Source organism: Ahaetulla prasina, chromosome 3, assembly GCF_028640845.1.
Source record: "Ahaetulla prasina isolate Xishuangbanna chromosome 3, ASM2864084v1, whole genome shotgun sequence".
Taxonomy (NCBI): Eukaryota; Metazoa; Chordata; class Lepidosauria; order Squamata; family Colubridae; genus Ahaetulla; species Ahaetulla prasina.
Genome location: NC_080541.1, coordinates 125247627 through 125262365, shown reverse-complemented (window position 1 = coordinate 125262365; position 14739 = coordinate 125247627). Strand labels below are relative to the sequence as shown.

The following is a 14739-nucleotide window of genomic DNA, read 5'->3' as shown; positions in this document are numbered from 1 at the left end:
TCCCAACATAGGGTGGTGATCTCACAAATGCACACATTGTGTAACAGAGTACAATAACTTTCATTTGCTAATATGAAATACAAATGCTTGGCATACACAACACAGGCTTTCTACTACAAGGAGAGGGAGTGGTCATCTTAAGCATTCATGCTGCTCTATCCTATGGATGCTGGATTTTTTTTAATATGGAATTAAAAAAAATAATCAACTGATAACTTTTTTAAAAAAGAATTTACTAAAGTGTATGACCATCTACCATAAGTCCAATTAGCAGTGCCACTCATAATGCTTGTAAAAGTTGGGCCTAGCACCACACTGGAAATCTAGGACTTGGGGCAGGTAGGTTTAAAAAATGAAACAAAAGTTAACCTGAGGATGTTCTTGGACAGTGATTGTCAGACAAGTTTTTGCCAAAGTATGGCAAAATATTTTATTTATTGAAAAAAATTAAAGAGCCCTTTCTGTAGCAATACCAACTTTCTCAATATTTAGAGACAACGCAGCCTCTGGATGACATAAATGACAAGCTGTTGAGTATCTGCCTGAACCCAGTATATACTGCTAAATGAGTAATCCTATATCCACTACAAGACAGGCCTTTGTCTCAATCAGTTTTGTTTTTCTCTTTTTTTAGCTGAAGTGAATGAACCATACATACAGGAACTCCCTATTTAAAAATGGGATAATGTCCTAGAGACTCAGCTCACTAAAATGAAAACCATTCTTAAATGTACAAACTAAGGCTTTCTTGCATGGATATCTGACAGACTACATCGGATTAGCTCTAGATTCTTTTTTCCAACAGAAATCTGAAGATCATGTTACTATTTCTGTGGAGGCACACGATAAAGAAGATCCAGCTAAGGAAGGTGACAAGATTTCTGGGACCAGCAGCAACAAGTAAAACTCAACAGAGTGACTTTGGCTTAAAATCAATCAATCAATAATAAGAAAAATAAAAATAATCAACTGATAACTTTTTTAAAAAAGAATTTACTAAAGTGTATGACCATCTACCATAAGTCCAATTAGCAGTGCCACTCATAATGCTTGTAAAAGTTGGGCCTAGCACCACACTGGAAATCTAGGACTTGGGGCAGGTAGGTTTAAAAAATGAAACAAAAGTTAACCTGAGGATGTTCTTGGACAGTGATTGTCAGACAAGTTTTTGCCAAAGTATGGCAAAATATTTTATTTATTGAAAAAAATTAAAGAGCCCTTTCTGTAGCAATACCAACTTTCTCAATATTTAGAGACAACGCAGCCTCTGGATGACATAAATGACAAGCTGTTGAGTATCTGCCTGAACCCAGTATATACTGCTAAATGAGTAATCCTATATCCACTACAAGACAGGCCTTTGTCTCAATCAGTTTTGTTTTTCTCTTTTTTTAGCTGAAGTGAATGAACCATACATACAGGAACTCCCTATTTAAAAATGGGATAATGTCCTAGAGACTCAGCTCACTAAAATGAAAACCATTCTTAAATGTACAAACTAAGGCTTTCTTGCATGGATATCTGACAGACTACATCGGATTAGCTCTAGATTCTTTTTTCCAACAGAAATCTGAAGATCATGTTACTATTTCTGTGGAGGCACACGTATAAAGAAGATCCAGCTAAGGAAGGTGACAAGATTTCTACGGGACCAGCAGCAACAAGTAAAACTCAACAGAGTGACTTTGGCTTAAAATCAATCAATCAATAATAAGAAAAATAAAAAAATAATCAGGTTAAGCTGGTGCAAGTTCTCTCAAAGAGGTATTTTAAAGGGCTTAACCTTGCAGCAAGAGAGATCCAGGATCTACATCCCCTTCTCCCCAACCACTTGCCTTTTTTTTTTCTTTTTTAAAGAGTTACCACCTTCATTGCACAGGACTCAGAAACCATTCTCATAAGGTTAACTATCATAAATAATATGAAAACTATGTGCAACAAATACATCATATTTCAAAAAAAAAAATATAAGAAAGTTACACCAAATTAAAAAGTAGCTTCGTGAATGAAGGTACTGCTCTAAGTGCACTTTCCCGGCAAGTGCAGCTAGTGCCTTGGCGCTGGATATGAAAGAAAACACCAAAAACCAGAGCGCGAGCCAGAGTTAAAAACGCCGGTCCAGTTTCAACCAGTCAAAACTGGACTGAGCAGAGACCGAATGATTTCTCAGTAAAGTCCCATTAGGGAGTCCAAATGATGCTTCTTCATCCAGATTGTATGTCCTTGAAGAGATTGTAAACAATCTTTAAGACAGCTCCTTCCTTAAATGTCCCTCTGATTGGCAAAACAAAGTTAGATTTATATTTTAAAAATAAGAAATCAAATTAAAACCAGAAGAAAAGAAAGGAAAACACAGTGAGCTTGTTGGAGTCCATAGGAACCGGTCCGGAAGAGCTCAGAAAATGTGTTCAGATTTTTCTCCTGTTTTTAGCTGGAACTATACCAGAGGATAGACTGGGTGGCAGTTGGGGTTGGGAAGGTAATAAAGCAAGAGAACATGAGGGATGTGGAACTTGACTCTGTGGCCATTTCATGTGTTTGCTTCATCATCTGTGTCTTCTATTAATACTTTGGTGTCATGAATCTTTGACCTGAGAAAACAGGAAATTAAACTTTGATTAATAATTTGTCAATCAATTAATCAATTAATCAATCTTTATTTGGTCATAGATCAGCAGTTAAAACCCAAGTCACAATTAATTAGGATAAAAGAGGAAAAGATAATTGCTCTAAAATATCTAAAAAGGATTAATCTGATTTTGTTTCTTTGACCACAGCTAAGTACTGCTGTGTAATTTGTACAGTATGCCATAGTATATCCATGAAACCCTTTTGGGTATTTTAAAACAATTAAATTTTAATTATTTATTTATCCTAGCAACATAAAACTGTTAACCTCACTGACTATTATTATTAGCAGATTTCATCTATCCCCTGACCCTATGCATTCAAAACACAATCTAAGCAGAAGAATTTTGATCAGGCATATTAATGTTTATTGAACTGAATAAATATTATATATCAACAGCTCCCTCTGCTGAGTACTTGCTAGTATGAAAAGAACCCAGAAGAAAAAGCATTTCTACTGAAATGAGCATTCATTGTAATCATTGTTGGTACAGAATAAGCAGTGATGCTCTATGATCAGAATATAATTTGCCACTGTTGCAAGCTCCTTGCCACAAATAGCTTTATTTTCTAAACAATTCAAATCAAAGGAGGCTTGCATGAGTCGAGCTGCGTATGTGTATGTGCCGGCCTGCCACTCACGTGGTCCGGTTGAGAATAGGCCACAGTCTGGTAGGCCATGGCCCAGAAGTTGGGGACCCCTGTGCATATACATAAACATATATATGTTTCTGTAGGTTTTCACGGGTATAGGTATGTAGGTCTTGGCATTTTCGGGTCTTTTCCCGTGTAAGGTTGAGAGTATCTTGGCAACGTTTCGACGAGGTCTCACCCATCATCTTCAGGCTGGTGTCTTCAGCTTCATGCTTCTCGAGCAAAGAGTGGTCGGAGCTGCCATCTCTCTATAAATACTGATGGGGAGGTGAGGAGTGTTGCTGTGAGCGGGTTGGTTGGCTGTGTGGTTGCATCTTGATTGGTAGATGGAGTGGGTGTTTGCAGATTGGTCGAGGTAGGGAGTGTTGCTGTGAGTGGGTTGGTTGGCTCTGTGGTTGCATCCTGATTGGTAGATGGAGTGGGTGTTTGCAGATTGGTCGGCTGTTTTGTAGCATCCTGTGTGGGTGTGGTCCTGGTCTTTTGTTCCTGAACTTTGGTGTTGTGGCCTCTGAAGTTCTGTGATGTGATGTCTTGAGCAGATGGCTGTGATGCAGCATCCCGGGTCCTGGTTTGGCTCCGAGTCCGAGGTCCTGTCATGTGTTCCAGGTGTGTGTCAGCCTGCTTTGTGTGGGGATCGGAGGGGGCGCAGCAGCCAGTGGTATCAGCATGGTCTGGCTTCTGGATGGTGGTTGTGTTTCATCTGTGGGATGGGTTTGGGTTTGAATCTGGTGTGGATGATTGGTGGTGGTGTTGTATGTTGTCCTGGGTCCGGGGTCAATTTTTGTGGCTGGGACTCATTTGTTGACCAAGGCTGATTTTCAGATGTCTGGTAGGTGGGAGGTGTCGTCCCGTTTGTTCATATTGTGGGGATGTTTCTCTATTTCAATGGCTTCCATAATTATTCTCTTGTTATAGTGTTCAGTTTTGGAGATTAATTTGGTTCCTTCAAAATCAATTTTGTGTCCTGTGGTTTTAAGGTGCTGGAAAAAGGAGGAGGTTTTTTCTTCTTTTCTGACTGCGTTTTTGTGTTCTGCGATGCATGCATTTATTCTCCTATTAGACCAATCTGCAAACACCCACTCCAACTACCAATCAGGATGCAACCATAGACCAACCAACCCGCTCACAGCAACACTCCCCACCTCAACCAATCTGCAAACACCCACTCCATCTACCAATCAAGATGCAGCCACACAGCCAACCAACCCGCTCACAGCAACACTCCCCACCTCCCCACCAGTATTTATAGAGAGATGGCAGCTCCGACCACTCTTTGCTCGAGAAGCACGAAGCCGAAGACACCAGCCTGAAGAGTGAGACCTTGTCGAAATGTCGCCAAGATACTCTCAACCTTACACGGGAAAAGATCTGAAAATGCCAAGACATATATATGTATATGTATATGTAAATTTGAGAAAATAAAATGAAATGGCATGTGAGAGAATTTAAATCTATGTATTAATTGGGATCCAAAATCAAGAAATGAAGGAGATTTTAAATGTAGCCTCCAAACTCCCACCCTCCCAAATCGGCATCCTTAATGTTCAAGCTCATATGAGCATTTGCTAGCACACTGAGCATACCTTCTGGTTGTGATATGCATTAAATAGAATGTTGCCCTGCAAAGTAATCTTTAGAGTCTGTAATCTGATTAGATTCTAGAATCTGATTAGATTCTAGTTTGTATACAAAAGCAGTAGGGTTCAGGTTCATTCTAATCTGGAAGGGGGGAAAAACTGTGCTATAAAAAGAAAAAAAATCTGTTACATGCTATGAACACGTGAGCTTGAATAAGGTGTGAGAGAACCGAAAAAGTGATAAGCCTTTAGAGACCCAAGAAAGAATGAGAATGCTGACTTGAGAATAGCTGCTTAGAAAGAGATCTGTTATTAATGTTTTATAGCAATGGCATGAATATAAATATAAAACCAAGCCTATTTATGATGAAAGATTGACAGGAAACAATTAGTGAAGGGTACAAGAGTGATCAAAAGTTTTGAATGTGAGACATACCATTTTTTGAAACTATCAAAAATAGATTTTGGGGGAAATGGACAAGGAAGAAGAGGGGAAAAGTGAAATGAGAATGAATTCAGGAAAATACAAATTCTTTATGAAAAATAATTAAAAATGTATTAATAGAAGGAATTAAAGAGGATGTGGAAGCTTCCTGCAAGAAAGTAAAACAATTATGTTATAAATTGCTATATAAGTATGAAGGTAAATAGGGAGTACAAAAAAGTATGCTTGTTGAAATAATAAAAAGTATGAGAAAATGTATATAAAAATGATTGCTGTGAAAAATGAGAATACCCAAACCCAGAGACAAACATATAAAATCAGTAAAGAAAAAGAATTTCAAAGAATAAAAATTAAAAGTGGCAGAGCAAATGAGCAATGTTTTGATGGAAATAAAAAACTTCTAGAAGTAGGAGAAGAGAGCTAGTCAAGTAACCGAGCCCTTAAACTTACCAAGCTCAGGCCCAGGAACACAGCCAAGTTTTTAAAGGCCAGTAGGGTTGGGGCCATTTCAGTCTCTGAGAGGAGGATATTTCATAAGGCAGGGGCTTATGAAATATCTTTGGATGATGGTCATTCTTTGATCATTTGGCTCATTTGATCATTTGGCTGATGATCACTCTTTGGCTAATGGGATCTGCAGCAGGCCCAATCCATTGGATCAATTTGGTTAGGTAAAAACTCTTGCAAAAAGTTGATCCCTCTTAAGTAACCTGGTCCCAAATCATGTAGGTGACGTAACGGTGACAACCAGCACCTTGAATTGGACCCAGAAACATGCTGGCAGACAGTGCAGCTCACAGAGTAATGATGTTACATTGTAGTGTAGCCAGCAACATTTATTAGACATGCAGCTCAATTTTACACCAACTGAAATTTCTGAATGCTCTTCAATGACAGCCCAATGTAGAGCATATTTCAGTAATCTAAGTGAGAGATCACAAAGGCATGGGTATAAAGTAAAATAATCAAACAATATAAGTAGTCTTTGATTTATGACCACAATTCAGACCAGAACTTCCATTGCTTAATATGCAATTGTTAAGTGAGTCATCACATAATCACACCTTAATTTATGTCCTTTCTGCCACAGTCATTAAGCAAATAATAGAGTGGTTAAGTGAATCATCTATTGACTTTGCTTATTGAAAACTGAGTGGGAAGGTCACAATAAGCAATCACGTGATCCTGGGATGCTGCAACTGTTGTAATTATATGCCAGTTGCCAAATATCAGAATATTTAGCTGCTGTAACAGCTGTAAATTACTTTTTTCAGTTTTGTTGTAACTTTGGTTGATAAATGAATGATCATAAGTCAAGGATTACCTGTACAGCTTAAAAAAAACATAGCCAAGCACTGGAACTAAAACCAACATTAAAAGATAATAAAACATGCTGGACTCACACACCCATGCTAACCCAGGCCTGGGGAAACAGCCAGACTTTTAGAACCCTCTGAATATAGTCAGGGTTGGGCCCAGATCTATCTTGGTAGGGGAAACAGTGTTCCCCTATCCTGTCCTGCTTTCTAGGTCTCATCAGATGACACTGAAGGAGCTGTGACTCCAAAAGAGTCTTAAAGAGCAATTCATCCAGGACTGTTAATAAGTCTGTTCCTTCTCAGTATTGTCTGGTAAGTCTGATATATAATTTTGTATCATCTGGATACTGATGATGCTTGAATTCAAATTTATTCAACAAGCTCATGAAGATGTTGAAGAAAAGAGATGATAGCCCACACACCAGCAACCTCAGGTTGAGGATCTGATTGTTCCTCTACTAAATCCAACCACAGAGAAAGGAGGGAAAGCACTGCAACATTGTATCTTCCACTCCAAATTCTCACAAGCAAGCTAGAAGGATACTCAGGTTGATGGGCTTGAAAGCTATTGAAAAATCAAGAAACCCAGGACAGTCGCTCTACCACCATCCCAAATTCTTAACATAACATAATAACAGAGTTGGAAGGGACCTTGGAGGTCTTCTAGTCCAACCCCCTGCCCAGGCAGGAAACTCTACACCATTTCAGACAAATGGCTATCCAACATTTTCTTAAAAATTTCCAGTGTTGGAGCATTCACAACTTCTGCAGGCAAGTTGTTCCACTTATTGATTGTTCTAACTGTCAGGAAATTTCTCCTTAGTTCTAAGTTGCTTCTCTCCTTGATTAGTTTCCAACCATTGCTTCTTGTTCTACCCTCAGGTGCTTAGGAGAATAGTTTGATTCCCTCTTCTTTGTGGCAACCCCTGAGATATTGGAACACTGCTATCATGTCTCCCCTGGTCCTTCTTTTTATTAAACTAGACATACTCAGTTCCTGCAACCATTCTTCATATGTTTTAGCCTCCAGTCCCCTAATCATCTTTGTTGCTCTTCTTTGCACTCTTTCTAGAGTCTCAATATCTTTTTTACATTGTGGCGACCAAAACTGAATGCAATATTCCAAATGTGGCCTTACCAAGGCATTATAAAGTGGTATTAACACTTCACGTGATCTTGATTCTATCCCTCTGTTTATGCAGCCTAGAACTGTGTTGGCTTTTTTGGCAGCTGCTGCACACTGCCGGCTCATATCTAAATGGTTGTCCACTAGGACTCCAAGATCCCTTTCACAGTTACTACTATTGAGCAAGGTACCACATATACGGTACCTGTGCATTTTGTGTTTTTTTTTTTTTTTTTTTTGCCTAAATGTAGAACCTTACTTTTTTCATTGTTGAATTTCATTTTGTTAGTTAGTGCCCAATGTTCAAGTCTGTCAAGATCCTTCTGTATCTTGAGCCTATCTTCTGAAGTGTTGGCTATTTCTGTCAGCTTGGTGCCATCTGCAAATTTGATGAGTTCCCCATCTATCCCCTCGTCCAAGTCATTGATGAAGATGTTGAAGAGTATTGGGCCTAAAACAGAGCCTTGGGGTACTCCACTGCATACTTCCCTCCATTTGGATATAGTTCCATTGAGGACTACACGTTGAGTGCGGTTGGTCAGCCAGTTGCGAATCCATCTGGTGGTGGTGTTGTCTAACCCACATTTTTCTATTTTATCTAGTAGTAGGTTATGATCTACTTTATCAAATGCTTTGCTGAAGTCCAAGTAAATTATATCGACAGCATTCCTTTGGTCCACTAATTTTGTCATTTTGCCACTAATTCACAACAAGTCAACCTGAAAAGCTATCAATGCTGTCTCCATACTATGTCTGTGCCTGAAATCTGACTGAAAGGAGTCCAGATAATCAGTTTCTTCCCTTTTTCATCTTCCATGAAAAGAAAAGATTGGAAACGTGATTAAAATTGTCCAGGATGCGTAGGTGCTTTTTGAGGAAAGGGTGCACCACTGCCTCCTTCGATTATAGCATGCATCCAGCTACCTGTAACCTCCCTAGAAGCCTTCATCAACTGGGAGTGTTGTTGCATAGTAGTATGAAGATGAAAAATTTGAAAAATGATAGTAAGCTAAAGAGCAAGAAAAAAATCAAAGAGGTAACAATGGATGTATTTTGAATTTCAGATGAGCTTTAAACAACTTTAACAAGAGGATTTGCTGCAGCATAATGATATGGCAAGTGCACTGTACTCGTTACATTTCATAAATTATGCTGTGTTAGATTGGGAGGTTAAAAGATCTTATATCTAATTTGAGGACAGAGGAAAAACTGAATACTGGCTGGAATTTAAAGCCAAAAGTTGTTCATTACTTTCTCAAATAGTTATTTCAATCAACAACCAATTAAAAGCTGCTAATAACAAAGCAAATGAATTCAAAATTCTCCTTGAAAAATATGTGATAAAATTACAAGAAAGGGGTATCAAAAGCTAAATCTCCAGAGGGTAGAGGATAGAATAACAAGCATTATACTAAAATGATTTAGACAGAACTGCAGCAAATGCAGCACTAATGGAGGCTGAGAAGGGAAAACAGACAATAAGGAAGATGACAAAATTCTTCATGCCTGCATGTCACTGTTTCACAAAGAAAGTGGGAAATGATACTGCATTATCTTCCTTGCCTAAGCACACAAGATTAAAAAGAGTGGCAACTTCCATATTTTCTAACAGGATAATGTTGTTGTGAATGAAATGCATAATAGAAGATCAATTATGCATTCTCTTACCCAGCTGCTGTAATTCAAGTAATCTGAGAGATATTATGTGGCTCCCAAATTACCACAGCTATAATAAAAATTATATTAAATTTAATCTGTAAACTGTCTTTGATGTATTAGAATAAAAAGATTTTTTATTGAGGTGATTTCAAATTATTCATGGTTGGGTTTTAAAAGATGACTGCATTTGATCTTTATTGAAATGCAGAAATCAATTTATGGCTGTAGGAATACAAGGTCATAACACTGATAATCATCTGAACATAAAACATGGCCTTTCAATTACTTTCAAGGTGAAATTATGTTGTATACAACTTCTCTGAACTGAGAATGGGAAGGCAGAAATGATTAAGAATTGCAACTTAATGCAACAAACATATGATGTAGTCCTTTAAAATTTCTCCCCAAATCATATTGTATTGATACTGGTGCTACTGAAGAATATACCTGTAAGAGCTGTTTCTGCTACAAAATAATTAAATTTGTTTAGCATCACCATTTTTCTTTCTATCTCTACTATTGTTTTTAGTTATTCTTTTATTTCTATTTTTTTTTATTTTCACTCCATATAATTTCATGTTTACTTTTTACTTATGTGAAAATCTTTAATAGAAAGAGTGTGTGTGTGTGTGTGTGTGTGTGTGTGTGTGTGTGTGTGTGTGTGTGTAAACTTTAACATCACCATAAAGAGAAGAGCAACAAAAACACCAAATAGAACAGCAATGGATCAGTATGGGGACAGGTCAAGGCCCCTATAGATAAAAATGAGCTATCATAATGCTGCACAAAATGGTGGAAGAAGGAAAAACCCAACAATGAACATGACACGAGGATAGATTGCCTAGAGTTAAACACACATTTACTTATAGGAGGAACTGTCCCTAGCTCTTATAAATCTGATAGCACATCCCATTGATATTTGTGTATAAATTTGTGTATAAACTCCTGTAACTAAAGCCTAGGAATATGCTTCATCCACAAGATAGCAAGCTATTGGAGGATATGATTGAAGATCATTTGGGGAATATCTTTTAGCTAGTATCTAGTCAGTATGCCCAGGTTACCAGTGATGGCAGTAGGAACAATGGAAGATGGGAGCTTCAATAGATTATTAGAAGACCGAGTTACATTTTGAATCTATGCAATAAGTTATGACCTTAACCAAAAGACTTATGCAAGAAACCAATGAATGTGCTTTGTTATAAGAGTTATAGCCCTGAGGGAGCTGGAATCACAGCAACTGCTTAATACTTCCCCTGGGTATTACTGTAGCTAGATTCATTACTTATTAGTAGTGAGTCACACTGTTATACATGTAAAATTATGCAGATTTGGTGTACAATATACACCAAATATAATATTAAATATTTCCAAGTATATTGTAATATTAAAACAATCTTAATTTCATGCTATATATACATGCTTATATGTCTATGTAGAAAATCTGTATGCAGCAGATGTTATGATATACTGAGCAAGGCAATAGATTTAAACTAGAATTGGATTTGGACAAAATACTGCATATAACTTGATAAATTATATTAACCTCTTTGTACTAGGCATCTTAATAGTTTAATCTAATTAGATACTGAATAATCACAAGAATATAAGAATACAAGAACTATGTCATATCCTTATCATAAATTCTAACCTGCCCGCAGTTAAGAAAGTTAGGTACATTCTGCTCTTGCCAATAGGCAGTGAATTACTAGTATCTAACGTGTCAACTTCACTTAGTATCTTAATGTACCGTATATACTCGAATATAAGCCGATCCGAGTATAAGCCGAGGTCCCCAATTTTACCCCAAAAAACTGGGGTAAACTGGGGACTCGAGTATAAGCCGAGGGAGGGAAATGAGGCAGCTACCGGTCAGGGAAAGCCTCCCTACCTCAGCCGAGAAGGCTGGCGGCCCCCGCCCGCCTCTCACTGCACCGCAGGGCTTCCCAGCTAATGCAAAAGCCCGCCAAGTTTGCACCATCCGTATAATGTGAAAAAGAAGAAAAAAACTCGAGTATAAGCCGTATATACTCGAGTATAAGCCGAGGGGACGTTTTTCAGCACAAAAAACGTGCTGAAAAACTCGGCTTATACTCGAGTATATATGGTAACTCTAAGTATCTTTATACCAACCACAGATTTCTTCTCCTTGAAAGCCTTCTGCCCTGAATGGAAAAAAAAAAAGCTACCCATGAATAAAGTTCAATCTACCAAAAATTCTCCATTTCTTGGAAATTGTAGGGCTCCAAGAAAAACGTGGCCTTCCTGTGTCTGTAACCTAGGACACAATTACTTCAAAGAGCAGATAGTACCTTGACATACTACATTTTCAAGGTTAATCTTCCCCATCTTCCAAAAAGCTGACTTTTTCCTGTCAAATACTGCAGAGGGTGAGAATGATCCATCCCAACAAAAGAATAGCATCATATGAGGAAAGGGAAGATCGATAAGCACAGCACAAGATTTAGAGAAAAAGATTTAGAATTCTCTGAAACACAAATGTCTAATGCCAACAACCCTGTGGTAATGGGTATGCCTACATGAGAGAAAATCCAGTTTATCAATTTATTTTCACTGATATTTAACTTCTGGCTACATGAAGAGCGTCTGCCTTAATCAAATTAAATTAAATATTACGTATATTAATTAAAATGCATTAAGAATTCTTAACCTTAGGAAAGTTGGGTATCAGAAAGCAATGTAAACTGGCTTCTTGTGGGGTGGAATGCAATAGAAAAAAATGGTCAGTTTTCTTTTACTTCTCCCATGTTAGATTTATTTATTAAATCTAATTTAGCCCCTTCCAATTTTATGCCCTTCAGAAAATTCAGCACTCCTTTTGATCATTTCAGCTAGGAATTCTGGAAATTGCAGTCCCAAGAATATCGAAGGGAAATACATGGAGAAAAGTTATTCTAATCAAATAAGAAACTCATTGGGCTATTGTGTAACACGTACTGTGAAGCAAGACGTGGTCTGTGCAAAGACACACTCTGGCTACGCTTCCAAACTCTATTTTTCTGGCGGTTTCGGACACCATCCTCCTGGTCCATCATCTGTTCAAGCAGGGTCTGATCATCTGCATTCAGTGGTGCCACTGAAATATCCCGGACAGCTCGGAATTCACCACAGTTATTCAGATGCTCATTCTCTAATCGGAAGAAATTCCACACAAACCGCCTGAAAAGTGGAAGATAATAGCAACTAAAACAAAGATTTGAAGATACTAACATAGAATAAGACTAATGCATAAATGTATTTTATAAGGAAAATCAATTTTCCACTTCTCCCCAAAAGAATGACAAATAAGAAAACTAAAGCCAGAGAATATTTGCATTAATTTTCCAATTGACTAATCAATAGATGTAAATTGAACGACAGTTTTTTAAAATATTATTATTATTATTATTATTATTATTATTATTATTATTATTATTATTATTATTATTATTATTATTATTATTATTAAATGTATTTGCTACCTAGCTCACCATAGGCCTGCTCTAGGTGGCTCACAACCATAAAAAACAAAGAAATAAAAACAAAGTATAAACAAAGTGAAAGTAAAATAATAGAATAAAATAAACAAGGGAAAAACCCAAAGAAAATACGTCTATATGACTAGCAAAAAAGTAAATAATGTAAATATAACAGGTCAAATACTGGAGAGAAAAAAGATCAAAATTTCAGTATAGTGAGTTGATGCGAGCATATGCTAAACTTGGATACTGAAGCCTAGTCCTACTACACAAATATTAAATCTAGGTTTGATCCCCAACAGATAAACCCAAATTCTCAAACTGTGGTAAAATGCAAATTACACTTTCATAGATATTTTAAAGCCCTTCCTAAAAATAATATGGAATTATATTAATTGGATTCTGGGATATTTCTAATAGTTATAAACGTAGAAGTTTCAAATTCTGAATGCTAGAAACCACATTCAAGGTCTTTTTTGATTTGCAGTTTCTGTCTGCATTTTAAAATGCTACATAATACTTTTTTTGAATGCTACAAGCATTGTTCATCTGAGTGGGCTGATTTAGAGCTGTAGAGAGAGAATAAAATATTTTTAATTATAGGGGATAAATGCAGTTATAATTATTTGCAAATAGGCCTTCCAAAGCTCAATAACTATGCTGTTAGTACAGTGTATCTTACCGGAAAACTTCTAGTGGTGCAAATACAGTAGCAATGATATCACCAGCAAATGGGTGAATTTCCATGGTAGTCAGAGAAATCTGGATAGTCCACGCAAAACGTAGAATCACATCCTCTACAATGGCACAGTAGTAATAGGCCTATTAAACAGACAAAATAGGCAGCTGTAATATCGAGGAATAATATCCACCAAATCAACCTCCAAATAAATATATACAAATAGAGATATCCAGTTCTTCATTTTCGGACTCTACCTTTGCAGTCATTTTTTATGGATATACGTACAGTATCATCGGAGATGAGCTAAATTTCTAGCTGTCAACTGGTTGAAGGACAAACATTATACTAAATAAAAGGGCAGAAACAGTTTTATTTCTGATAGTTTGCCGGTAAACTAATTTGATATTCTTTTCTAAACACAGGTAGTCTTTGACTTACAACCGTTATATCTAAGCTCACAATTTCCATTGCTAAGCAATGGTTAAGTGAGTTTTGCCCCATTTTATTATTTTTCTTGCCACCGTTGTTATGTGAATCACTGCCATTGTTAAGCTAGTAACACGGCTGTTAAGTGAATCTGGCTTCCCCATTGACTTTGCTTGTCAAAAGGTTGCAAAAGGTAATCAATCACATGACCCAGGGCCACTGAAACCGTCATAAGTTTGAGTCTTTTGCCAAGTGTCTGAATTTTTATCACGTGACTGTGGGGATGCTGCAAGTGGTTGTAAGTATGAAAAACAGCCGTAAGTCACTTTTTAAAGTACTGTTGGAACTTCAAATGGTCATTGAATGAATGGTTGTAAGTCAAGGACTATCTGTACCTGTTAAGGAACTATAGATCTTTCAAACCATACCATACCATACCATACTATACCATACCATACCATACCATACCATACCATACCTTACTTGTCGTTTACAATCTATTACTACAGTACTTGCAATAAAAATCTATTAACCAAAGACAACAATCATTTTAGTTTTTTGGTTCTATTGTACATTCTTCTGCTGGACAGTAATATAACTGCAAGAAATACTGTATACTTTCATTTTATGTTAGTGCCAAACATAAATATTTTGATGCCTTGAAAGATTTGCTGTCTCTTGCACATAAAAGCTTCTGCACAGTATATATCCTTTTTTTTTGGGCCAAACTACAACTTAATCAAT

General features: G+C 37.1%; 1 protein-coding gene across 2 annotated transcripts in view; it reads right to left on the bottom strand.

Moving 5' to 3' along the window:
• Positions 1 to 983: 983 nt before the first annotated feature.
• The window catches only part of XPR1 (xenotropic and polytropic retrovirus receptor 1), a 106132-nt gene continuing 92376 nt past the window's right edge, over positions 984 to 14739 (bottom strand). The window contains exons 12-14 of one of the 2 annotated variants that reach the window (XM_058174884.1): positions 13570 to 13709; positions 12367 to 12588; positions 984 to 2591 (exon numbers count right to left, since the gene is read on the bottom strand). In XM_058174884.1, the coding sequence (XP_058030867.1) occupies positions 2531 to 2591; positions 12367 to 12588; positions 13570 to 13709 (423 nt within the window). In that variant the 3' untranslated portion in view covers positions 984 to 2530. The remainder of the gene's footprint in view (positions 2592 to 12366; positions 12589 to 13569; positions 13710 to 14739) is intronic. The other variant, XM_058174883.1, reaches the window with a different exon arrangement.